Below are 25,867 nucleotides of genomic sequence, written 5' to 3' on the forward strand. Positions count from 1 at the left end.
CCGTGCCAAGCCACGGCAGGCTGTGCCATACCATGCCGTGCCGTGCCGTGCCATGTCACAACACACACAACAGCACCACCCCGTGCCGTGCCAAACTCAGCCAAGCCGTGCCACAGCCCTGCCAGGCTGTGCCATACCAAACCGTGCCGTGCCAGGCTGGGTCACACCGCGCCGCGCAGTGCCGGGCTGAGCCAGATCACCCCGTGCCAAGCCGTGCCGGGCTGTACCGAGCCAGGAGGGCTGTGCCACCCCCGTGCCGTGCCGTGCCGTGCCGTGCCAGCCCCGTGCCGCTGGGCGGCGCACCGGGCGCACCGGGAGGCGGCGGCCCGGGCGCACCGGGCGGAGCGGGCGCAACGGGAGGCGGCGGCGGGCATGGACGAGCCCAGCATCCTGCGGCGCCGGGGCCTCCAGGTGAGCGGCGGGGAGGGCACCGGGCACCGGGCACCGGGAGCGGGGAGGTGGCGGGGGGCGGCGAGGGGCTGCGGGGGTGCTGCGAGGGTGGAGGGGGTGCCGGGGTGGGTGCTGATGGGGGGTGCTGGGGGCTCCGGGTGGGTGCTGCGGGCTCCGTGTGGGTGCGAGGGGTGGGTGCTGTGGGCGAGAGGTGGGTGCTGGGGGCGTGGGCGGGAGGGGAAGGGGGTGCTGAGGGTGAGAGGGGGGTGCTGGGTGTGTGCGTGTGCAGGAGGTGGGTGCTGGGTGGGCACGGGGTGGGTGCTGGGTGGGTGAAAGGTGGGTGCTGGGTGTGCAAGAAGTGGGTGCCGTGTGGGCACGGGGTGGGTGCTGGGTGTGCGAGAGGTGGGTGCTGTGGGTGAGAGGTGGGTGCTGGGTGTGTGCAAGTGGGTGCCGTGCGTGTGCAAGAAGTGGGTGCTGTGTGGGCACGGGGTGGGTGCTGCGGGTGAGAGGTGGGTGCTGGGTGTGCAAGAAGCGGGTGCTGTGCCTGTGCAAGTGGGTGCTGTGAGTGTGCAAGAAGTGGGTGCTGCAGGTGAGCAGCGTGCCCGATGGCACCGGAGCCCAGCACGGGGCCGTATCCCCAGGGGGCTGCACTGGGGGCTCCCACTGAGCACCCCAAGGGGCCTCCCCTCTCCCTGCCCATCCCTGCGCCCCCTCCCACAGGGACCCTGGGCACCCGCTGCTGTTCTCAGAGGGGAGACAACCACAGCAGGGACCGGGGCGGGGGGCTGAGCGTTGAACCCGGGGGCTCAGCACCGATTTTCCGGGTGACCTCACGCCTCCGTCCCCATCTGCAAAAAGGAGCTGCGGCCGCCCCGCGGGCCCAGGCCGAGCTGTCGGGGCGGCTGGAGGATGGCACGGCGCTGCCTTCATTCGAGCTGGCAGCTCCCCGGGGCGCCCGTGCTCCGCTGCACGCTCAGCAGCACCGGGCAAAAACCGTGCGTGGGGGCTGCGGCCCCCACAGCACCACCACGGGGCTCCGGGCTCTCGGCACGGGCATCGCGCTTGGGTGCTCCTGCGGTCCCTGGGGGGAGCAGGAGGGGTGGGAAGGGTCACCCCAAAATGCTGGGCAGCAAAGTGCCCCCCCCCCCGGTGCCGTCCCTGATGCTGTCCTTGCAGGGAGCAGCTTAATCCTGGCCCCCACCCGGACCTGTGGATGGGGGCAGCACCCTGTGGGTTTGGTTCTCTGGGCACCTTGATGGTGCTGGCCCCGTGGTGCCACCCCACAAGGGTCCCTGGGGCCTTTGCAGGGTGCTATGGCTGTCCCCGGGGTGTAGCGGGGCTGGAGAGCCCCCAGCAGCGATGGGTGCTGGGTGCTGTGGGCCCGCTCTGCACCCACACAGCTGCAAATAGGGTGGGGAGGGTGTGCCGTGGGTGGGGGTTAATTCTGGGGACCTGGGAGGGGGGGTCTGTCCTTTGTCCTGCTGTCCTGCCTGCAATAAACCCCGAGGGTGACCCTACTTCTGCTCTGGTGGCAGCATGGGCCTGGGTGGGGGGGGACAGCAGGGTGCTGGGGGGCTCCTGCTCCACATGGGGACCCCACAACCCCTTTCCCAGCCCGAGTCTGGGGTCACCCAGTGCTGCTGGCACCCACACCCCCCCGGGAAGGGCACCCACGTCCCCCACCAGCACCCGTGGGCCCCAAATCCCGCGTCCCCACGCACGGGGCCGTGATATCACCCGTTGCCAGGGCGATGCTGCTGCATCACCGCACGCCCCAGCCCCGGGATTTCCACGGGGGCCGTGGGCAGCGGGACGGGCGCGCGGGCACCCCGGCTGCGTGGGGGACACGGCTCGCCCCCGCAGCGGCGCGCGCTCAGCCCCCACCCGTGGGTGCTGCCACGTTGGGAATGTGTTTAAGCCGCTTAGGGGCAGGGGGCCGGTGGGTGCAGGATGAGGCCAGCGGTGGGCATTAGCCTGGAGCAGGGCTGTGTGTGCTGGCACGCTCACGCCGTGCCAAAGTGGGGGGTGCTGGGGGGTCCCCGACGGACCCCAAAATGCCAGGGGGACAGAGCAGGCAGTGCTCCTGCTGCACCGCTGCCCTTCGCCCCCGTTGCAGCAGCCGCAGGCAAACAGCTCGTGCGAGAAATATTCCTGGTGGCTGGAAAAATAAACATGGGGGGGGCACCGGCTGCTCCCCATGCCTGGGGAGCGGGGGACGGGGATGGGGACGGGGCATGGCCACCCCCCGGGGTCACGCTGCAGCCTGGTGGCTCGGCGCTGCTCCTGCTCTGCTGTCCTCGTGCCCGTGTCCCCAGATTTGGCCACGGTGCCACCAGCCCCGGGGATTTGGGAAGGAGCTGTCCCCCCGCGCTCACCCCCCCCGGGTCCCTGTGGCCACCCTGACCCCGCTCTTTGCTTCTCTCGTTGCAGAAGGAGCTGAGCCTGCCGCGCCGAGGGAGAGCGTAAGTCCAGCGGGCAGGGGACAGGGGTGTCACTGGGGGGGGACGGGCTTGGGGACACGTCACCGGCCCCCCGGGTCAGTGGGGACGGGCGTTGGATGCCACCGCGGGGTGCCCAAACCTAGGGTGGCATCACCGTGTTCCCGATACTGGAGGGTCCCAAAATGTGTGTGTTTACTGGGGTGGACTGGAGCATACTGGGATGGACTGTGCCATGTTGGGGTGCGCTGGGGTGTTTTGAGCTGTACTGGGGTGCACTGGGGTGTACTGGTGTGCGGCAGGAGGCGGTCGTGAGGCTGCGTTGGGGTTTGTTGGGGCTGTTTTGGGGCGTTTTAGGGCACTTTGGGGTCTTGTGAAAGGAGCAGAGGGGTGTACTGGTGCTGTGCCGGCTCTACTGGGGGATACGGGGCGTGCAGGGGCCGTGCCAATGGTGCGCTGGGGAGGGCACTGGGGCCGTACTGGGGCCGTACTGGGGCCGTGATGTGCGGGCATCGGCGGCGCCGGGGCACATCCCAGAACGGAGCAGCCTCTGGACTGGGCTGGGAGGGGTGTGCTGGGAGCTGGGGGGCTGCCGAGCCGTGCCGTACCGAGCCGTACCGAGCCATACCGGGCTGAACCGGGCTGAACCGAGCCGTACCGGGCTGTACCGAGCCGTACCGGGCTGTACCGAGCCGTACCGGGCTGTACCGTGCCGTACCTTCCCGTACCGTTCCGAGCCGCTCCGAGCCGAGCCAACCAACCCGTTCCGAGCCGAACCGTGCCGCAGGGGCGGGCCCGGACCCGGCGGGCCGAGCCCGGCTCCCGGTTGGGGCCGCCGCCGCCGCCCGCCCGCGGGAGCCGCCCAGCGCGGGGGCTGCCGGTGCGGCGGCGGCGGCGGCGGCGGCGGCGCGGGGAGCGGAGCGGTGAGGAGCGGAGGGGGGAGGCATGAAGTCACGGCGGGACCGGCTGAAGATCCCCTCGCTGACCTTGGAGTGAGTCGGGGCTGCCGGTGGCACCGGTACCGGGTTTGGGATGCCGGCGGCGGCGGCATCCCGAGCATGCCCGCATCCCTGCATCCCCTAATCCCGAGCATCCCTTCATCCTAAATGTCCCCTCATCCCAATCATCCCCTAATCCTGAGCATCCTCTCACCTCCACATCCCCTAATCCTGAGCATCCCCTCATCCCAAATGGGATATCCCCACATCCTGAGCATCCCCTAATCCCAAACATCCCCTAATCCTGATCATCTCCTCATCCCGAGCATCCCCTCACCCCCACATCCCTACATCCCCTAATCCCGAGCATCCCCTCATCCCAAATATCCCCTCATCCCCACATCCCCTAATCCCGAGCATCCCCTCATCCCAAATATCCCCTCATCCCCACATCCCCTAATCCTGAGCATCCCCTCATCCCAAATGGGATATCCCCACATCCTGAGCATCCCCTAATCCCAAATATCCCCATATTCCGATCATCCCCTCATCCCAAGCATCCCCTAATCCCAATCATCCCCTCACCCCTGACCCCCACATCCCCTCCACCCCACACCCCACACCCCCACTACCCAGTGAGGACCCCATCTCCCCCCCCCAGCCCCCATTCCCCTCTCTGCCCCCCCCAAACCATCCCTGGCCCCCCATATCCCCGCTGCCCCCCTGCAGCTCTCCCCTCTCCCGTCCCCATCCCTCATCCCTCTGTCCCCAGCCCTTTTCCCCCTCCCGGTGTCACCCCCGGGGGGGGTCCCCGAGGCACCGGGTCCCGTTTATGCCCTTGCCTTGCAGCCTGTCCCCGAGCAGCCAGAGCCCGACCCTACTGAGCCCCTGCAGCCCCTGCAGCCCCTGCAGCCCGTTACTAACCCTGCACCCCTGGAGGTAAGGCCCCCCCAAATCCCAAACCCCACCCCACACCAAGAGGGACCCTGCACAGAAAGGGGACGGGGCGATGAGGTGGGTTCCCCCCACCAGGGACACCCCAGGGTGGGTGGAAAGGAGGAGGAGGGATGGGGTCTGTCACCCCAAAAAGTGAGCTGGTGTCTGCTGTGGGTGGCTCCGTTTTGGGGTACCCCATGGGATCGCCATTGTGGGGGCTTCAGGTTGGCCTCCGAGCAGCCTCGGTCCATTTTGGGGACCCCCTATGGGATCACCACTGAGGTGGCTTCAGCTCGGCCCCTGAGCATCCTCGTTTTTTGGGGGGATCACCTCAAAATGGGACCAGGGGGATGTCCCTGCTGGCAGTGGGGACGGTGCCTTCCTCCCACGTGGGAAACCCCCGGTGCCCTCTTTACCAGCCGTGTCACCTTCTTGTGGGGTGCTCGGGGTTATGGGGACGTTCGGGGCCGGGGTGCAAGAGGGGAGGCTGCGGGGAGGGTGGGTGCTGGGGCCAGGCTGTTTTTTTGGGATGCGGGCAGTGGGGGACAGTCCGGGGACAAGGACATCCCTCTGGTGACATCCTGGCCCCATCAGGGTGGGGATTTGGGGGATTTTCAGCCCGGTTTGGTGATGCTGTCCCGTGTGGGGTTTGAGCTTGTGACGTGCCAGCACCTGACCCACTCAGGGAGCCGAAAAAATGAGGCCGGGCACCGGGATTTGTGTCACTGGGTCTCTGTGCGGGGTGTCCCCGGCTCAGCACGGGAGGAAGTTTGGGGGAGGGGGGAGGGATGCCATATGGGAACCCCCGGCCTTGCGGCCCCATGGGGTGAAGCACCCGGTGCAGGGGGAGGCACTAAGGGGAGCCCCCCGGGGGTGTCCGTGGTGGGGAGCCGGGGGCAGGTTTTGGGGCCTCCAGCCCCGGTTTGGGGGGGGGTCATGCATGAGCAGCGGTGGTTGCATTGCCATGGTAACCCTGACCCCATTTTGGGGTGATATCCTGTCTCTATAGTAACCCTGACCCCATTTTGGGGTGATTCCCTGTCTCTATAATAACCCTGACCCCATTTTGGGGTGCTGCCCCATCTCCATGGTAACCCTGACCCCATTTGGGGTGATTCCCTGTCTCTATAGTAACCCTGACTCATTTTGGGGGTGATGCCCCTTTTCTATGCTAACCCCAAGCCTCCATTTTGGGGTGATGTCCTGTCTCTATAATAACCGAACCCCATTTTAGGGTGATGTCCCACCTCCATGGTAACCCTGACCCCATTTTGGGGTGCACACCCACCTCTGCACCAACCCCGACCCCATTTTGGGGTGATGTCCTGTCTCTATAGTAACCCTGACCCCATTTTAGGGTGCTACCCCATCTCCATGGTAACCCTGACCCCACTTTGGGGAACTGCCCCACATCGATGGTAACCCCAACCCCATTTTGGGGTGCAGGCCCATCTCCCTAGTAACCCACAACCCCATTTTGGGGCACAGCCCCACCTCTACACCAACCCCAACCCCATTTTGGGGTACAGCCCCATCTCCCTAGTAACCCTGACCCCATTTTGGGGTGATGTCCTGTCTCTATAGTAACCCACGGCCCCATTTTGGGGTGCAGCCCCACCTCTACACCAACACTGACCCAATTTTAGGGTGCTGCCCCACCTCTGTGGAACCCCGACCCCATTTTGGGGTGCAGCCCCATCTCCATCGTAACCCCAACCCCATTTTGGGGTGATGTCCTGTCTCTATAGTAACCCACAACCCCATTTTAGGTTGCTGTCCCACCTGCTTGGTACCCCCAACCCCATTTTGTGGTGCAGCCCCACCTCTACACCAACCCTGACCCCATTTTGGGGTGCAGAGCCAGCTCCCTAGTAACCCATGACCCCATTTTGGGGTGCAGCCCCACCTCTACACCAACACTGACCCAATTTTAGGGTGCTGCCCCACCTCTGTGGAACCCCGACCCCATTTTGGGGTGCAGCCCCATCTCCATCGTAACCCCAACACCATTTTGGGGTGATGTCCTGTCTCTATAGTAACCCACGACCCCATTTGGGGTACAGCCCCACCTCTACACTGACCCTGACCCCATTTTGGGGTAATGTCCTGTCTCTATAGTAACCCCAACCCCATTTTGGGGTGATGTCCTATCTCTATAGCACCCCCGACCCCATTTTGGGGTGCAACCTGCCCCCCCCTAGCTACCAGCACCCCATCTCCCTGCGGGGGGGGGGCCTCCCTCACTCCCCCGTTATCCCCAATCCCCCCCAATTTTTTGGGGGGGCTCCTCCCGTTTCCACGGCAACCGCACCCCCCCGTTGGGTGCCGGTAATGGCGGCGGGGGGGGGGGGGCCGTCTCCATGGCAACCCCGGTGCCGCCGGGCGGGAGGGGCCGGGCGCGGCGGGGAGGCGGCGGCGGGAGGCCCAGGCCCGGCCCCGGTGCTGGCGCCGGGCCCGGCCCCGTTCGGCCCCGTTCGGCCCCGTTTGGCCCCGTTCGGCCCCGTTCCGGCCCCTCCGGGCCGCGATGTCGGACCCCAGCTGCTGGGGGGCCGCTCCCGCCGGTTACCGGGGGCAGCGGGCGGCCGGGGCCCTGCTGCAGCGCTCCAAGAGGTGCGGGGCCTGAGCGCGGGGCGGGGGGGGGGGGATCGGGGGGTTGGGGGGGAGGTTTGGGGGTGCTCGGTTTTGGGGGGGGGGCTCTGGGGGGGTGTGGGTTTTTTGGGGGGGCTCTGGGGGTGTAATGGGGGGGTGCTTGGTTTGGGGGGGCCTTTGGGGGCACGTGGGTTTGGGGGGTTGCGTGGTTTGGGGGGGGTCTGGGGGTGTAATCTGGGGGTGTGTGGTTTGGGGGGGGACTCTAGGGGTGTGTGTTTTTTGGGGGGCTCTGGGGGTGTAATAGGGGGGTGCTTGGTTTGGGGGGGGCTCTGGGGGTGCGTGGGTTGGGTTTGGGGGGGGGCTCTGGGGGTGTAATGTGGGGGTGCTTGGTTTGGGGGGGCTCTAGGGGTGTAATCTGGGGGAGTCTGGTTGGGGGGGCTCTGGGAGTGCGATCTGGGGGTGCATGGTTTGGGGGGGCCGTATTGGAGATGTGTGGTTTGGGGGGGGGGCTCTGGGGACGTGTGGTTTGGGGGGTTGCATGGTTTGGGGGGGACTCTGGCGGTGTGATATGGGGGTGCTTGGTTTTGGGGGGGGTTGGGGGTGCAGGGTTTTTGGGGGGCTGTATTGGAGATGGGTGATTTGGGGGGGGTTGTATTGGGGGGGTGTGGTTTGGGGGGGTGTTTTTGGGGGCGCTTGGTTTGAGGGGGACCTCTGGGGGTGCATGGTTTGGGGGGGTACGTTGGAGACGTGTGGTTTGGGGGGGGTCTGTATTGGGGGTGCGTGGTTTGGGGGGGGCTCTGGGGGTGTAATCTGGGGTTGCATTGTTTGGAGGGTGCATGGTTTGGGGGGGTGCATTGGGGGTGCAAGGTTTTTGGGGGGTGAATTGGTGCGTGGTTTGGGGGGGGGTTGCACTGGGGCTGTAATCTTGGGGTGCACGATTTGGGGGGGGGGGTTGCAGCAGGGGTCGCACCTGGGGGCGCGTGGTGTGTGGGGGGGCTGTCCCCTAGGGGCACCCTTTGGGGGTGCATTATTTGGGAGAGCTGCACGGCGGGGGTGCCTGCCAGCGGGGTAAGGTTTTTTGGGGGGTGCATCAGAGGGGGGTGCATTGGTTGGGAACCCTGTGCCATAGAGGGGGTGGCATTTAGGGTCTGGCAACGGGGGGAGGCGATGATGTCCCCCCACCGAGGTGCGACGTGTGCGACGCCCGATGCCGGGGACCCCCAGATTACAGATTTGGGGTACGGGACTGAACCAGGCGAGAACCCCGCAAGAACCCCGCAGTTTGATATAAAACCGGTGCTAATCGGGTGCGGGGGCCGAAGAGGGGGGGGCGTTGGGTTGGGGGCGAGGTCCCCCCCCCCCCCCCCGTGCTGTTGCTCGTAGGACTGGCACGAACAAAGCGCCGCTGGTTGCTTAGCGAACGAAGCCGCTCGGCGCGGGGCTGACGGCGCCTGCGTCGCTCCTGGCAGGGGGAATCGCAGCCGGGAGCTGCCTCGTGCACGGGTTGGGGTCCGTCGGGGGACGAGGGGTGGTGAGGGTGGCGTCCCGGCCGTCCCTACACGTGGGTGCAGCCCGAGCACCGTCCCCGTGGGGGGAGCCTGGTGGGGAGGCGTAATTGCAGGGCGCATCCGAGATGGTGCTTCGAAGGTGCACGGGGTTTGCTCTTCCTTCATTGTTCCTCCTAAAACCCGCAGCAAGAGCGGGGTCTGGGCTATTTCACAGCATGCAGGACACGCGTGGTGTTGTTTGGGGCGGTTTAGAGCCCCGTAGGGTCTGAGGGATCCGAATTTCTCGTGGTGGGGAGCTGAAACAGCCGGCACGGTGCGGAGCCGCTCGGCTCCTGCGTTGCTGCTCACACGGCGCTCGGCTCAACGTGGCAGCGCCGTTTCCTTAGGGAGCAGGGAGTCCTGCAGAGATTTGTCCCCATCTCCTTTCTTTTTGAGCTGTTTTCTCTCAGCACAAGGAAAAAAAGAAGCACGGACCCGGCCCGCTGCGCCACCGTGCCCGGCGAGGGTTTGGGGAGGAGGCCTGGTGCTCGGGGAGGGGATCAGGAAAGCACCCGACGGGGCCAGGCTCTGCAGGGAGGCACGAGGCGGGAGGTTTGGATCTCGTGGTGGTGCTGAGGAGGTGCTGGACGGCTGTGCACAGCCTGTGCCGGGCAGCACGGGGCGTTTCACCACTGCAACCCTATCCACAGCATCCCCCACCGCAGCCTCCATCTCAGGAGGTCTCAAACATCGTGGAGAAGAAATCGCCCTGGGCACTGGCACGGAAACTTTGGGTGCAGCAACTTGGTTCGACATTAAGAGCAAAATCATCCCACTGGAAAGGAATTTTTCCAGCAAAAATGGCCCGGCAGCTCCGTGGCACTTCCCCGTGTCGGCAGGCACACGAGCGCCGTGCGTTTGTTGGTGGGACTTGGAGGACTTTTTCTCCATGGCCACGTGAAGGCCAGGAGGGTTCCTAATCCTGGGAGCTGAGCTGGTGGTTTGTACTTTGAGACGGCGCCCGTGCCCTTATCAGCCCGACCCTTGCCTCGTGCTGCGCTGGAACCGAGTGCCCGTGCCACCGGCAGGGGCTTTGTCCCGCGTGAAGCCCACGGGGAAGGGAGCCAGAAATGCTGGGCAGGATAAATCAGGGATTTACCCAGGTTTTATTTATTTATTCACCCAGGTTTGGGCTTTTCCAGCCCTAACAGCGGGGTCCCTCTGGGCAGCTCGGCCCTGTTCACCCCACGGGCAGTGACGAGCGCTGGCTGGCATCTGACACGCGTTGCCCTACTGCCCTGGAAGGGTTTAGTCACCGACTCTCTGATCCTTCTCCAAAACACGTCACTCGATCCCGCAGGACAGGAGCAGGATGCCCACGGCCCCGTTGCTTGCCCACGGCCAGCATTTCCCCTTCCAGCTCGGGACATTTTACGATTCTGCCTCTGTCCCCGGGGGTGAGCATCACCCCGAGTGCCGGGACATCACGCGCGGGGCCGGGTGAGGCATTATTTCTCTCCAGGCTCCGGGGTCACGGCCGCTGTCCCACGCTTCCCGCATCCTTTTTAAAAAAAAACAAAACAAAACAAAACAAAAACAAAGCACTGGATGGTGACAGCCTCGGAGATGCCGTGCGCAGGCAGCGTGTCCCCGCGTCCGAGCGGCTCCGGGGGTGCTGACGGCGATTTTCCACTCCATGTTTGGTAAAAATGCACCAAGCGTGCATTAAGCACCGGGGGCACCGCCGGCAGCACGGGCTGGACCTCAGCCCCGGCTCCTGCCTTCGGGAGCTTGGGTTTTTAGCCCGAGGTTTACGTGCTGCAGAGGATGGGCAGCAGCCCGGAGCTGATGCATCAGGCAGAGCAGGGTTAAAGCGGAGCAAGATGGTTGCAGCAGCGAGGGTGGAGCGCGCGGAAACAGGAAACAGCAGCCTCTGCCTGTGTCAAGATTACTGGAACTTGCTTAGCCGAAGATTTTTGTTTTCACTTCCAAAATGAAACCTCCCGCGCGGGGCTGCGGCGCTGCTGGGAACGGCACCGCGCTGTCCCCACCGCCCCTCGTCCCCTCAGGGTCCCCTCCTGCGAGAGGAGGATGAGCAGATCCGCACCTTGGCAGGGCGAAAGGGGGGAGCTGCACCAAATCTTGCAGTTCTGCCTGATAAATATCTGCCGGGGTTGGCTTGGCAGCGGAGCACGTTGGCTCATGGTGCCTCGTGCGCCCGGCCCGGCCTGGCACAGCTGGGTGCTGCGGTTTTGCTGCTGCACCCATGGGTGCTGAGGAGGGTGCGCGCAGCCGGCGGTGCTGCAGCTTCAGCTGGGTCCTGGGCGTGAGCTGCAAAAGCAAACGGAGGGGCCAGGAGGGTCTTTGGGGTGCTCCCCGCACCCTGGACATTGAGCAAAAGAGACGTGGACCCTGTTTGGTTTTTTTTTTTGAGAGGAGGAGGCAAAAAAAACCACGCTGGATAATGCTGGGTTAAATCAGCCCTTCCCTGCTGGGAACCACCTCGTGCTGCCCGTGCTGCTCGTGCCTTTGGGACCCGGGGAGCATCTTTTTGTCCCGGGGCTGTGCCCCTGTGCCTGGCTGTTAAACCACGGCCCTTAGCGGGTGCTGTCAGTGCGGCCAGGCAGCTCGGCGGCGCCGTGCAGCACGTGCAGCCGGAGGAAGTGCGGCTGCAGGAACCGCAGCCTGACCTACTTGGTTGGAACGCGGCTCTCTGACATTTTCATGGGGATTCGTCCTCGGCCTGGCGTTCACAAAACCCACACGGCTTCGGTCGTGCGTGCACGAGCTGCCCCCAGCCTCTGCTCTGCTCTGGGGATGTTCCCTCCCAGCAGGGCGAAAGCTTCAGTGGGGCCGGGGGGGGGTTTTAAAAGCAGGTTCACGTGGGCTGTGTGCGGGCTGCAGCAGCGTCGTGGGCGGGTGGGCAGCAAAGCAGCAGGTCCCCGCTGGCAGGGGAAGCCCTGAGCTCGTGGCTCGCAGCAAAAGGAAGCAAAAATGAAATTCCTGCGAGGAGCACTGAAGTCTTGTGCGTGTGGAGGGCGCGAATGTCGGTGATGACACGGAGACCTCGTGCTTGCAGACGTGCTCTTTCTCTTGTTTCCTTGTGGGTGCTGGCGTGCAGACCCCGAGCAGCACCGGGACGGGGTGATAAAACCATGAGCGTGGAGCCGTGCACGGTGCTGCTTTCTGTCCTGCACTGTCACACACGTGGCTTCCTCCTGGAGCTGCTTTGGAGGAGCACAGCACCCTGCGAGTGCAGCACCGACAGGCAGAGCAGAGGGGACGGGGATGCTGCCAACCTGGTGAAGGCAGCGGGGTTTCTCCATGGGGCTGGGGGTTTAGGGCCTGGCTGCCCTCCCCCTGGGCACAAGGGACACGAGGGATGTAGGAACCGGGGGCATTTTCCACGCTGCGCAGCGGGGCTGGCGGTGGCCTGAAGCAACTTGGCATTTCTGTCGCTTCCTCCTTTTAGATCCCTTTTTCTATTCTTGCCCAACAGCCCGCATGCATCTTCCCTCCCGGCAGGCCAAAACCAGAAGTGGGGCTTTGCTGAGACGGTTTGGCTTCCAAACTAACACTGCCAGCCCTTCTCCAGCAGCATTTCTCTGGGGACATGATCTTCCCAGGGGCACAAATCCGTGATCGATGCGGTGACAGCAGCCGTGTCCCCTCGCTGCCACCCAAGCGAGCTGGAGCTGGGGCTGCAGGGCTCTGCCTGCAAGCGACCCGCACGTGTCTGAGCCCGACCTGTGCTTTGCTTTCCCAAATGAATCCCCTTTTCTTTTTCCTTCCCCAGTTGCCGAAGCAGCAACAGGAAGAGCTTGGTGGTGGGGACACCCTCTCCAACCCTCTCACGTCCTCTCTCGCCGCTCTCGGTGCCGACGGGTAAGGGGAGTGCTGAGGCTGGGCTGGGCATCGCCCCAAATCACCCTGATATCCTGGGGGGAGCAGCGAGGGCCCTGCGGGTGCTGCCTGCGTGCTTGGTGGCTTTTCCAGGAGGGAGCAGAGGGATGGTGTAGGGAATGCTGTGATTAATTCTCCCTTTCCCCTGCAGCCGGGAGCAGCCCCTTGGACAGCCCACGTAACTTCTCCACCAGCACCTCCGTCAACTTCCCCTTTGCCCGCAGGTGAGCGCCTCATTGCCCTAATCACCACCACCATCCACAAATTGGGGCTGTTCTGTTGGTCTTAATGATTTTTTTATTCCTCCCGATTTTTGTTTTGGTTTTGTTTTTTGCCCTGCTGCTGCGACCGGTGCTTCCCATCGCCTTCCAGCCATGCTCCTCGGACCGACAGGCAAGTATTGGCTGGGAGAAGGGTTTTGTGGAGGGGAGCTGCTTTGGTGTCAGCATCTGCTCCACCTGGGCACATTCCTGCTCCCCTTCCTTCTGTCCATGTCGTGCATCCCTAGTGGGAAGATCCCCAGCTGCAGAAGGGCTGCAGGGATTGCTGCGGGAAGAGAAACATCCCCGTTCCCATCACGCTGTCCCCCAGCCCCAAATTCTGTCCCGCTCTGTTCCTCGTGCTGGAGTTCACGCACGGGGGCAGAGGGATGACGTTAACCCCTGGATTGGCGCATGGAAAAAACCTGGAGGCTTGTGTTTAGTTTTCACGCTCGTACTGGAGGAAAAAGCCAAAAGGGCCTTGCGGACATCCCCGTGGCGTAGGAGCCAGCGCATCGCCAGCTCCGTCGTCCTCGGCCCCTGCATCGTGGCCCTGTCCTGCACGCATGGGAAACGGCGCCGGGAGGTGAAGGGCCTCATCCTGACCCGCTCCGTTGGAAACGTGTCCAAGAGGAAGCATTCGCCTACGTGCGAGCGTTTGCCTTCCTGTTTATAACGAGGCTCTGCTGGCCGTGTGCGCCCTGCACGGGTTCTTAGGAATCCTGATTTCTCCCAGAACGAAGTCCCAGGAGCTAGGATTTCGCTCCAATTAAAATCAGATTCTCACTTTTTACTTTTTCCCCTTTGGAAACGGAGCCGCTCGAGTGCAGCGCGTGGCTCAGCAGGGCAGGGCTGTTGTGGGGCTGTGGCTGCCATCGCTTCGGGTTCCCCACCCCAGCAGCGTCCCCGTCACAGAGGGAATAGCCCACCCATCCCAGGGTCATGAACTGTGCAAAACCACCACTGTTTCACCCATTTTCATCCCGTTCTGGCAAGAGGCTTCAGGGCTTTCCCACAGGAGCCAACAGCAGTCCTCTTTCCCATCCTTCTCATCCTGATGTTATTTCTGCGCGTGCATTCACGTGTTTTCTCCAGCGTGTGACAGGCGTGCGTTGCTCTTGCAGGGCTGATGGCAGAAGGTGGTCGCTGGCTTCGCTGCCCTCGTCTGGCTATGGGACCAACACCCCCAGCTCCACCGTTTCGGTAAGGTTGGCTCTCGTGGGGCAGGAGGCGAGAAGAAGCAAAGTGCTTTGGGAGCTTTGGGTGAATCCCGAGCCCTGCAGCATCACGTGCAGCAGCTGCGTCGTGTGTTCCTAATTTTAGGAACGCTGCAGAGCCCCGCTAATGGCAGCAGCTCCTCCTGCATGTTAAAGCTTTGCTGCATCTCATTGAAATACACGTGGGACACGTCCGTGCTGAGAAAGAGCAGGACAAAAGCTGCTGGGGATGCCCCAGCTGGATGGGATCAGGCCCTGGACGGAGCCAGAGGTTGAATTTTGGGGTGGGTGCAGGCAGTGCACAAAGTCCCAGCCAGCTCCTGCCACCCGTGTTGCACACAGTGAGTGCAGGAGGTGCACATGGAGCAATGCCACATGCTGCTCATCAGTTTTTCCAGTCTACTAAGAGGCTCGAGGCGTATTTTCCCGGCGGGTTTGCTGCTTGCCAGGCACCGACCCGTCTCCTGACCTTCTTGACCGTGTCTGTCCTGCCTTGCAGTCGTCCTCGTCCTCCCAGGAGCGGCTGCACCAGCTGCCGTACCAGCCCACCCCCGACGAGCTGCATTTCCTTTCCAAGCATTTCCGCAGCACGGAGAGCGTCACGGACGAGGACGGGCGGCACTCGCCCTGCCTGCGCCCACGATCCAGGAGCCTGAGGTACAGAAACCACCTGTGCTGGTGTGACGATGCTCAGGGACCCGCTTCTGGCCACTTCTGCCAGCTCCTGAGCTCCTCCTGGGACATCCTGGTCCTGCTTAGCCATGGGGTTGGCCCCAATATGTTTTTTCCCCTTGTAAAGAAGTGGTAAAACTCCGTGCTTTTGCAGATAGGCTCTGCTTTCCAGCAGTCCCTTGGCTGTCAGGATGACACTTAAAAATGAGATTACTTGGTTTGAGGTTGGGGAAAGCAGCATTTGTTCCAAAATTGCCCTTTCACAGCCTCCTGCCGCGTGATCCACGGGGTTTTGGCAGACCTGGGGACCCCAGAGCAGGAGCCCAAGTGGTGGCATCTGCTCCGAGGGCACTTTATCAGATGTCACGGCCGCAGGGCCAGCGGCCTGAGCTGCCGTTAGGGGATTAAGCAGCCCGTTTGCGTGCTCAGCTTTGGAAGCGTTGCCTCCTTTAACAAAAGCCAAGCACCGCAGGCACGTCCGCACCTCCCCAGCCTGCTCTTAAGCAGGAGGGCAGGCAGAGGTGCGGCTCTCCCGGGGCTCCGCAAATTGCTCAGAGGGCTGGGAAGGCGACTTGCTGCTGCTTTCGGCTGCAATTTCATTAAAAGCAGATTAATTAGCTGGCAGGTTTGGCAGGTGGCGACCCTTCCGCTGAGGAAACGCCAGTTTTGCGATCAGCGCCGCGAAGCACGAGCAGAGGCTCTGTGCTGAGCTGGGGCTCAGCTCCTGAGCGAGCCAGTCGGGGGTTCGTTATGGCATTTATTACACAGCGGTTAATGAGTGGCTGCCTGCTCCTGCCACTTGCTTTGCATAATGAGATTACGGCCCTGGTGCTGGTGGCACGAGGAGCAACGTCGGGTGAGGGAATAGAAAGCTTTCTCCTGCTGGTCCCCGTGCCTGCTGCGGGGAAGGTGGGGATGGGTTGGGATTTCTCTGCTGCGGCTTGTGAACTGCAAAAAGGGCAACTGCAGCACCAACCTGTGGGATCCGGGAGGGCTGCGGGTACCCGGCTGCAGTCTCGGCGTCCTTCCAGCAGCTTTGTCGTTGCTGTCTCTGCCACTGACATCACGGCAGGGGCTGAAGCAGAAACGATGGCACGAGAGGAAGCCGAGGATCAGCCGGCTGGTTGGAGCCAAGTGACTAACGCAGCTCCGGTGGCCCGGCTTCAAAATGCCTGTGGCTTTTCTGGTGACTTGGGTTTGGAGAGCTGAGTCTGCAGGAGGTCGGCGCTCCCAGGGCCTGACCAGGCCCTGCCAGGACGTGCCTGGGGCTGGCACCCCCTGCTCAGGATGGAAACGCTGAAACTGGGGAAGGGGAGAGCTGCTGGTGGCTGTAGGCGTGCGGTGATGGGGACCCCAGGGACATCCCAACCAGCGCAGGTGATCCTGATGGTGCTGGAGCTCCTGGCCCAAGGCTGAGCGCTCCGCTTGGACGGGCTCTAACGGCTTGTGACACCAGGGACAACGAGGAGAGGACAAATTGCAGCAGCTCTCCGGGGGGCAGTAGCTATTTGCATACTTGTAAATGCCTCGGTCTCGTAACGCAGCCGGCTTTCCCACCCCGCAGCCCTGGACGGACGAGCGGAACGTTTGATAATGAGGTGGTGATGATGAACCATGTCTACAAGGAGCGGTTCCCCAAGGTAACCCTGGCCTGGGGGGGGAAGGGGGACGATGGCATCAGTGCCCCACAGCATCCTGACAGCTCCTCCGGAAAAATCAGTGTGCTGGAACACGAAATGCATGAGTAGATGTGGGGGGTGCTGGGGGACACCGGGGACGTGGGAATGAGCCAGGGAGGCAGGGACACGCGGCTCTGCGTCGTCACACGTGCAGGCAGCCGTCTCCAGAGACCCTGGTGGGGCTTTTGCGGGCTGGTCCCAGGTGGGACCAGAGGTTGGAGCAGTGGGAGGTGGCAGCACAAGGCCGGGAGGTGGCATGGGGACACACATTCACAAGTGTCACCATCCCTTCTGCCTCGCAGGCCACGGCCCAGATGGAGGAGCGGCTGCAGGACACCATCAGGAACTTCTCTCCAAGCAGCACCCTGCCGCTGGCCGACGGGGTCCTGGGCTTCATCCACCACCAGATCATCGAGCTGGCCCGCGACTGCCTGGCCAAGTCCCAGGGGGCTCTCATCACCTCCCGCTACTTCATGGAGCTGCAGGAGAAGCTCGAGAAGATGCTGAGAGACGTGAGTGGGGGCAATTCCCTGCCCGGCGCCGTCTCCCGAGGCCGTCGGTGACTCCAGGCTTCCGTCCCCTTTTCCGGCAGGCTCAGGAGCGTTCGGAGAGCGAGGAAGTGAAGTTCATCGACCAGCTGGTGAGGAAGCTGCTGATAATCATCTCCCGTCCTGCGCGCCTCCTGGAGTGCCTGGTAAGACGCTGCAGCTCCCCGTGGGTGTTTGTCTTCCACGGTCAGTTCCACGGAGGAGGAGTCCTGCTAGGAAGAGCTTCTTCTCTCCACCCTGCTGGGTCCCCCGGGGGAATCGCTGCTCACACGCAGCCCGGGCTGCCGAGATGAGCTGAGCCCGTTCTCAGAGTTAGAGCCGTTTCGTGGAAGGGAGAGGCCGGTTTTTCTTAGCAGAGCATGGGGATGGGAACTTCTTTGCAAACCTTCTCAGCCAGGTTTTGTTGTGCTGCGTCGTGCTGAATTTCTGAAACGCTGGCTTTTCATACCTGCTGTGGTTCCAGCGTTTTCTGAAGCGTGCTGCTGGTGTGCTCTCTGTGAGGTTTCTCCTCCCAAGCCAGGCCATGGGCTGCAGGGGTTTTAAAATCCCTTTGTGCTTGGAGGAATGATGCTAGAGCCAGGAGCAGAGCGCTCAGCTGTCTCCAGCAAGCATCCAGAGCCTGTGCCCCACTCACTGTGAAGCTCAGAGGGAAGGTCGGACTTGGCAAAGCCTCACTCCCTGACCACACTGGGTTTTTCCCCGTCTAGGAGTTTGACCCCGAGGAGTTCTATCACCTCCTGGAAGCCGCAGAGGGACACGCCAAAGTCGGCCAGGGAATAAAGACCGACATTCCCCGCTACATCATCAGCCAGCTGGGGCTCGTCAAGGACCCGCTGGAGGGTAAGGAAGAGCTGGGGTGAGGTCTGCAGGGGGCCGTGAGCCCCTCTTGCTCCCCGTCATCCTGCAGCGAGCGCAGACAGGCACCGGGAGGTGCAGGCAGTGGCTGGAGCCGGCTGGGCTGCAGGTCCAGGACGGCAGCCAAGCCTCCAGGCCAGCCCAGCCTCTCATTATTGCTCCCAACATGTTCAGCAAAGCAGATTAATCTCAAGAACACTTAATCCATAGGAAGCCAAGGCTTTGGGAAAGGGGGGTGGGGGGAACCATAATCCTTGAAGAACACGGGAATGACTATGGGAAAAAGAGAATTATGTAAATGTTTGACCTCCGGTTTAACCTCCTAATGCCCCGACCTGAATTTCTCCAGACAATGGCTTGAACAAAGCATGTTGCTAACCCCACGTGTGGGATCTCTGAGACTGGAGGGAAGGTGATAGCTGGGGGATTCTTTTGGGATAAAGTGAGGTTGAGCATGAAGAAGGTGAAAACCGTCACTGTCTTCTGCAGAAATGGTGCAGCTGGACCACTTCGACAGCGGGAACACCATCACGCCAGAGAACGACGACACCTGCGAGGTGAGCAGGGTCCCAGCTGCATGTCCCCACGCGTGTCCCACCCGGTGCCCCCAGCACCATCCTGCTGCCCTCCACACCATAGCTCTGTGTGAATTCCTGCCTGCCAGCAGCACGGGGGGGCACACGGAGCACCACGGGCACGCTAAAGCCCCTCTGCCTCTTTCCAGAGCCAGCCTTCGGTCACTGCTCCTCGGAGGAAACCCTGCGAGGGTGACTTCGAGACCATCAAGCTGATCAGCAACGGGGCCTACGGGTGAGCTGGGAGGGCTGGGCAGGCGCTGGTGGCACGCTTGGAGCATCCTTCCCTGCCGTGCAGCAAACAGACCTCCTGGCAGCGTGCTCGTAGTTTCCAAGCCTTGCTTCCACATGCAGACACCTCCAAGCCCACGTGCGCTGAATTTGCATGTTTCTGACCCTAGCTGCTGCTCGTCCTGCCTGTCCAAGCCCCGTGTGCCGTGGGATCAGTGCCAGAGGTTGGAGAACGTGTTCTGAGGTCTGGTGGCTCGCTCTCTCCTAGGGCCGTGTACCTGGTGAGGCACAGGGAGACGCGGCAGCGTTTCGCCTTGAAGAAGATCAACAAGCAGAACCTCATCCTGCGCAACCAGATCCAGCAGGTCTTCGTGGAGAGGGACATCCTCACCTTCGCCGAGAACCCCTTTGTGGTCAGCATGTTCTGCTCCTTCGAGACGAAGCGACACCTCTGCATGGTGATGGAGTACGTGGAAGGTGAGCGGGGCGCTCGGGGTGGTGCAGCAAGGAGAGGGGACAAGTGGAGAGACCCCGATAACAGCCACGTGTCTGAGTATTAAGGATGCCTTCCTGATGGCTCCTGCTTTGCTTCACTTTGGGGAGCAGAAGGAAGCCCTGCTGTCATCCCCAGTCCCACCCTGATGTAGGTGGTGGCTGCCTCACCTAGGAGAACATTTCTGCCTCATGCTCGGGCTGAGCTGCAGCTCCGAGGAGGGACGGGAGGGTCTCACTGGGAGCCTGCCTAACTCTTCCTGGAGACCCCTCCGTCTTTTCCAAGTGCTCAGGAGCAGCCGTGTTGTTCCCGCAGGGGGGGATTGTGCCACGCTGCTGAAGAACATGGGCCCGCTGCCCGTGGACATGGCGAAGATGTACTTTGCTGAGACCGTCCTGGCGCTGGAGTACCTCCACAACTACGGCATCGTGCACCGCGACCTCAAACCCGACAAGTGAGGGCAGGGGTTGGTCCCACAAAGGGGCAGGGGCTGGGCTGGGAGGGAGAGGGGCTGCTCCAGGCCAGGAGAGGAAGACAACGAGGTGGTTCCTTCTCTTCCAGCCTGCTCATCACCTCCATGGGCCACATCAAGCTGACGGACTTCGGCCTGTCCAAGATTGGCTTGATGAACATGACCACCAACCTCTACGAAGGGCACATGGAGAAGGACACTCGGGAGTTCATGGACAAGCAGGTACAAGGGTGGCCCTCACTGGCACCCGAAATAGGCTTGGGGCCCGGTGCAGAGGTTGTTGGGGAGGTGTCAGCAGCACCCAGAGCTGGTTCTAACACAGGTGTGCGGCACGCCCGAGTACATCGCGCCAGAAGTCATCCTCATCCAGGGCTACGGGAAGCCCGTCGACTGGTGGGCCATGGGCATCATCCTCTACGAGTTCCTGGTGGGCTGCGTCCCCTTCTTCGGGGACACCCCCGAGGAGCTCTTCGGGCAGGTGATCAGCGGTGAGTGCCCGCAGCCGCCGGCACGTTTTGCTGCTCCTTTTGCTCATCCTGCCCAGCCCCTCGCCCCCATCCGCTGCTCCCTGCACCCGAGGGGCTCCGTGCTCACCTCCCCTTTTGTTGCAGATGAAATCATGTGGCCGGAGGGGGACGAGGCTCTCCCTGCTGATGCTCAGGACCTGATCACCCGGCTGCTGAGGCAGTGCCCGCTCGAGCGCTTGGGCACCGGTACGTGTGCTAGGATGGGCTCAAGGCAGCTCCAGGCTCAGCAGCACTTGGGGCTTCACCAGGCACCCGTAGCAATCGTATCAAGCCACTTGCTTGTGTGATAAAGCGTGTCCTGCTGTGTTAAGGACATGGTGCAAGGCACAGATCCGTCCTGGGGGAGAGGAGATGGTGCTGTTGGGGCTGGGCACGTTTTGGGATGTACTCTCCTCACGAGGGTTTCTCTGCCTGCCAGGGGGTGCGCACGAGGTGAAGCACCATGCCTTCTTCCTCCACCTGGACTGGAACGGGCTCCTGCGGCAGAAGGCAGAGTTCATCCCCCAGCTGGAGTCCGAGGATGACACCAGCTACTTCGACAGTGAGGCCACCTCCAGCCCCTCGCCCCCGCGATCCTTTGGCCCCGCTGCAGGGCCGATGCTGCAGCAGGAGATGAAAATCTCCTGGGTGAACCCTGTCATTTTACACCCTGAGCTAAGTCGCAAAAGACAGGTGTAAATCTGTTTCTGGACTGCTCAGCCTTAACAAAAGCATTGCTTTCTCATCCCAAAACGTTCCCGGGGTTCCTGACGCCTCCTGTTCCCTCGTGGCAGGCCGTCAGCCCTCACCGCTGGTGCTCTTGCTTTCAGCTCGCTCCGAGAGGTACCGCCACTTGGATTCGGAGGACGAAGAAACCAACGACGAGGAATCCTCCGTGGAGATCGGCCAGTTCTCCTCCTGCTCCCATCGCTTTAGCAAGGTGCTTGATCCGTCCTCTAAAACCCCAGCGGGATGATGCCTGGGCACTCACCCCACAAGCAGGACCCCCCCGCCAGCAGCATAACCACTCCATCCCAACCTCTCGCCTGTTCCCCAGGTGTACAGCAGCTCCGAGTACCTGGCCACGCACTCCAACCTCAGCCTCTCGTCCTCTGATCGGAGCCACAGCGAGGACAAGGAGGACAGGGGGGAGCGCTGGGACCGGCACTCGGGAGACGAGGACAGGAGCCGGCTGTCGGGCACAGAGCCCCGGTGAGTGCTGGGATGGGGACTCTGATGCGAGCACGGGGTGTTCCCATCGGATGCTGTCAGTGCGACCTGTCCTGGGGTGCTGCAGAGACCCAGGACCACCTTTCCTCACTCATTTATGGGTGCTCTGCGCCCTCTGGCTCCCTCCCTGCAGACTGCGGTCCTGGACGTCCTGCAGCTCCACGCCCTACACCTCCCAGCACGAGCGCAGCCGCAGCCCCGCCGCCCTGACCAGCACCTACAGCTTGGACACCATGCCCAAATTTGCCTTCTCCTCAGAAGATGAAAGCCCTTGTGTGGCACCGGCCAAGCCAGAGCGACCCAAATTTGTGCTGGGAGATCCCGACGCTGGGTCCAGCACGGCGGTGAAGACTTCAGCGTTATCTGGTGCGTGGGTTTGGGGGCGGACAGGGTCCCTAATGGTGTTGGGTGGCTTCTCCATGCTCTCCTGAAGCCTGTAGAGGGTCCAAAGGGCCCATCCTCAGCCATTTTACCACCTCCTTCCTCCTCCCTTTCAGCTGATCTCGTCAGCCTGAACCGCATCCGCCTGCGGAGCAACAGCACCGGCACCAAAAATTCAGCTCCCAGGGGCTTGGAGCCAGGCAGCAGCCGCCGGCTGAGCAGCCAGAAGGACGGGACGGAGAAACCGAGAACTTCTCCCGGCAGCCGGGTGCCCAAATCCGCCTCCGTCTCGGCCCTGTCCCTCATCATCACGTCAGGTTCGTCGTTGGCTTCTGCAGCCGCCGCGGCCACCGCGTGGCTTCCCGGGCACGAGCCTCCTTCTTCTCCTTGCAGATGACTTCAGCAGCGGTGCCCTCATGAGCCCCATCTCCCCCCACTCGCTCTCGTCCAACCCCTCTTCCCGAGACTCGTCCCCGAGCCGGGACTCTTCCCTGGCCATCACCAGCCTGCGGCCCCCCATCATCATCCACAGCTCAGGCAAGAAGTACGGCTTCACGCTGCGAGCCATCCGGGTCTACATGGGGGACAGCGACGTCTACGCCGTGCACCACATGGTCTGGGTAGGTGGCTCCGGGGACCGGTGACACCGTTGGGACACCACAGGTGTGGGTTTTGTCCGAGCAAAAGCCTGGCTCTCTTGTTGCAGAGCGTGGAAGAAGGGAGCCCTGCGCAGGAAGCGGGGCTGAGAGCTGGAGACCTCATCACGCACGTCAACGGGGAGTCGGTGCTGGGCTTGGTGCACCGGGACGTCGTGGAGCTGCTGCTGAAGGTAGGTGCCTCGCTCTGCTCGCCCAACTTGCTCAAACCAGCGCGTCAGGCCCGAGCAGCAAATTATCCCTGACCCTTGGGAGTGTGGGAATCCCAAAATCTGACGGTGCTGCAGCGGAGCCACCGACGCCACGGAGCTGCCACCCAGCAAATGGATGTGAAATGCAGCAGAGCGCAGGGTTTAGCTTCTGGGGGGGGTGAGAGGGGATGTTTGTGAGATGTGGGGCTCGCGGCTGCCTTGCAGACAGCTCTTTGGGGTTAAAACCTGGTGCTTGGGGCCAGCATGCCGTAATGACCCCTTTCCTACCCGCAGAGTGGTAATAAAGTAGCCCTGCGGACCACTGCCCTGGAGAACACCTCCATCAAAATTGGCCCTGCCCGGAAAAACAGCTCCAAGACACGGATGGCCCGAAGGAGCAAGAAGAGCAGGAAAAGGGACAGCCAGGACAGGTGAGAATAAACCGGGGGGGGGATAAAATGGCCCGTTCGGTCCCAGTGTCCCGGAGCTGGAACACGAGGTCCAGGTGGAGGAGCACAACCCCACCAGATTTAGGTCTGCAGGCTTTAAAGAGAGCTGGCAGCAGCGTCTCCAAGGCCCCAAGGGTGCCTCCTTCTCCCCCCCAATTTGTGACCGACCTCCCCGTGCGCTTCCTTCCAAGGAGGAAATCCCTTTTCAAGAAGATCTCCAAGCAGTCGACGGTGCTGCACACCAGCCGCAGCTTCTCCTCCGGCCTCCACCACTCGCTGTCCTCCAGCGAGAGCCTCCCGGAGTCCCCCACACACAGCCTGTCCCCGGGTCCCACGACGCCCTGCCGCAGCCCCGCTCCGGATCTGCCCCCAGGTACCTGAACCACTGCATGTGCGGGGTTGGGATCCTCTTTTTTCCCCCAGGGAGGGGGACACGGGACGGTGGCATCCCCGGCGGTTGGTGACTTCTCTCCCTCTCTCTCTCTCCCCGCGGCAGATGCTGTGTCCCCGCAGAGCACCTCTCCCTCCTCCAGCACCCCCACGTCACCCGCCGGCCACGTGCGCCCCAGCACCCTGCACGGGCTGGCTCCCAAGCTGAGCGGGCAGCGCTACAAGGTGGGACGCCGCAAATCCACCAGCAGCATCCCCCCCTCGCCCCTCGCCTGCACCCCGGCCTGCGCCCAGCGCCCGACGTCCCCCCAGAGGTCCCCGTCCCCGCTCCCCGCTCACCCCAAACCCTCCCACCCCTTCCAAGGCAAGACTTTGTCCCCCCCCACCATCGTGCGGCAAGGGGCTCGGCCGCGCAGCGCCGAGTGCCCCCGCTCCCCCCTGCTCAAGCGCGTGCAGTCGGCGGAGAAGATGGCAACGTACCTGGCCGAGAAGAAGACCGGGGGCGGCCGAAAACTGGGGCTGGAGATGCCTCTGCGGGATGGAGCCGGGGAAGTTTTTGGGGAGGGCGAAACGCCCGTCCCGCTGTACCCCGGCGAGCACGGCTACGGAGCGGTTTCGCGGCCGGCGGAGCAGGAGATGGTGGTGATGAGGCGCCTGAACCTCTCCGAGCGCCGCGACTCCTTCAAGAAGCAAGAAGCCGTGCAAGAAGTGAGCTTCGACGAGCCGGGAGGCGAGGACGGGGCCAAAAACGACACCGGGCAGGGCGCGGGCACGGGGCCCACGGAGCCCAAAGCCAGCCGGGTGCCGCAGATCGCGGTGCAGGGCTCGGAGAGCGACGAGCAGGAGCCGGGGGTGGCCGGCTGGGAATGCCAGGCCTCCTACCCCCTCCGCCTCTTCAGCACCGACAGCACCGCCGGCATCGCCTTGCCGCGGCGGGACGGCCACCGGCACCACCGGACCTGTGGGGACGGGGCCCCCTCGGGGCTACCGGCACGGGGCATCCCCTAAAACCTCCCCGATTTGGGTCCCGTGCTGCTGCGCCGTGGGATGAAAGGTTTTTATCTCCAGACCGCGCCGAGATCCGGAGCTTTGCCTTTTGTACTAACTGCAGAGACGCCCAAGATTTCTGTCGCGGGGGCTCTCGGCGCGGCGGTGGCGTTTCCCCGGCAGCAGGGCCCGAAACTTTGTGAATAGAAAGGACTCGATGCAAAAACTCGGAACTAATTTATTACTTTTATAAGCTAAACAGAGGCGTTGCAGGGTCCAAGCTGTCCCAGCCTTTCCCGTGTGTTTCCCGGCCCCCGTCCCGATGACACGACGTTTTCTAACCGAAAGAATTTCCCCGTTTGTTCACTTTCAGCTGGAAAAGCCCCCAAAATGCAGTCACAGGGCAGGTTTTCCAAGTAGCAATGAAGCCGAGGGCTCCCCTCGGCAGATGTGCATTCAGGGTCGCCTCCATCTCCATGAACCCCCCCCGGTGCCCTCCTGCTCTTGCAGGAAAATCCCCCAAATCCCCCCAAAACCCGTGCCAAGGGCCGTGGGGGTCATTTTATAAACACGTGGCAGATGTAAGGGTTTTATTTTTTTTATGATTCCTTTTGAGAAAGCCCCAACCCGCTCTCCCAACCTGCTCCATCATCTCCCAAGCGGAGCGGGGCTGGGGAGGATAAACCCGGCCCGACCATTGCTTGGGATTCAGCAATTTGATGCAAAGAACAGGGTTTTTAGTCTTTTTTTTTTTTTTTAGTTTTCCCTATTCTGCCATGATGTACCTTTGGGCATTCACTCGGTATGGTTGATGCATTTCATGAAAAGCCAATATTTCCATTTTTCCAAAAAAAAAACCACAACCACAGTATTTCAATTCTTCAAAAAAAAAAAAAGCAACCCAAGCGAGCTCTGCTCTACCTGTAATTTCTAAATTTCTTCTCCCGCAGCTCTCTTCCCGACGGACCAAGGGCCAGCCCAGTGCTTTCCCCCCCCTGTTTCTAACCTTTTCTATGCTCTAACCTTTGCTGCTGCATGCACAGGGCCACGCCGCCGCGCTCCGGCCCCTCGGTGCCATCTCCCACCCCGAAGCGTTGGCTCCGTATTTCACTGGATTATTTCGTGTGCGTGTGGTTCGTGCCAGGCTCTTTGGACAAGGCTCGGCGTTTCCTCCCATCTGTCTCCCTTTTTTCTTGCGACGCATCTCTTGGGGCGTGCGAAGGGTGTTTTGTTTTTTTTTTTTATGGAAAATGTCGTAAAAGCGGATGGGACCTTGTCTTCCTGGGCTGTGCCGAGCACCGGTCTTGCTGTTACCTTCGGGAAGTTTTATGTTGTATTAAAATTGTTCCTTGGGACGTGCTGCAGCGTGGGGTCTTGTGAAACAGAGAGGCTGG

At 62.5% G+C, this 25,867-nt stretch overlaps 1 protein-coding gene across 3 annotated transcripts; it reads left to right on the top strand.

The window, feature by feature from the left end:
• Positions 1-339: 339 nt before the first annotated feature.
• Positions 340-25,828, top strand: MAST3 (microtubule associated serine/threonine kinase 3). Of its 3 annotated transcripts, none has more exons than XM_084498836.1 (28): positions 340-411; positions 2,821-2,852; positions 12,575-12,663; positions 12,833-12,905; positions 13,054-13,074; positions 14,066-14,144; positions 14,658-14,815; positions 16,395-16,470; positions 16,812-17,021; positions 17,102-17,203; positions 17,765-17,897; positions 18,402-18,469; positions 18,637-18,722; positions 18,987-19,195; positions 19,527-19,665; positions 19,773-19,905; positions 20,006-20,171; positions 20,295-20,396; positions 20,629-20,751; positions 21,020-21,129; positions 21,247-21,401; positions 21,553-21,785; positions 21,917-22,117; positions 22,194-22,420; positions 22,507-22,629; positions 22,942-23,078; positions 23,288-23,469; positions 23,593-25,828. In XM_084498836.1, the coding sequence occupies exons 1-28, from the start codon at positions 373-375 to the stop codon at positions 24,492-24,494; spliced, it is 4,308 nt and encodes a 1,435-aa protein (XP_084354962.1). In that variant the 5' UTR covers positions 340-372; the 3' UTR covers positions 24,495-25,828. The 3 variants fall into 3 exon arrangements, with proteins under 3 accessions (XP_084354962.1, XP_084354960.1, XP_084354961.1); XM_084498834.1 differs by lacking the exons at positions 340-411; positions 2,821-2,852 and adding exons at positions 3,735-3,820; positions 4,616-4,705; XM_084498835.1 differs by lacking the exons at positions 340-411; positions 2,821-2,852 and adding an exon at positions 7,144-7,312.
• Positions 25,829-25,867: the final 39 nt, after the last annotated feature.

The sequence above is a fragment of the Aythya ferina genome (assembly GCF_964211825.1).
Source record: "Aythya ferina genome assembly, chromosome: 26".
Classification (NCBI taxonomy): Eukaryota; Metazoa; Chordata; class Aves; order Anseriformes; family Anatidae; genus Aythya; species Aythya ferina.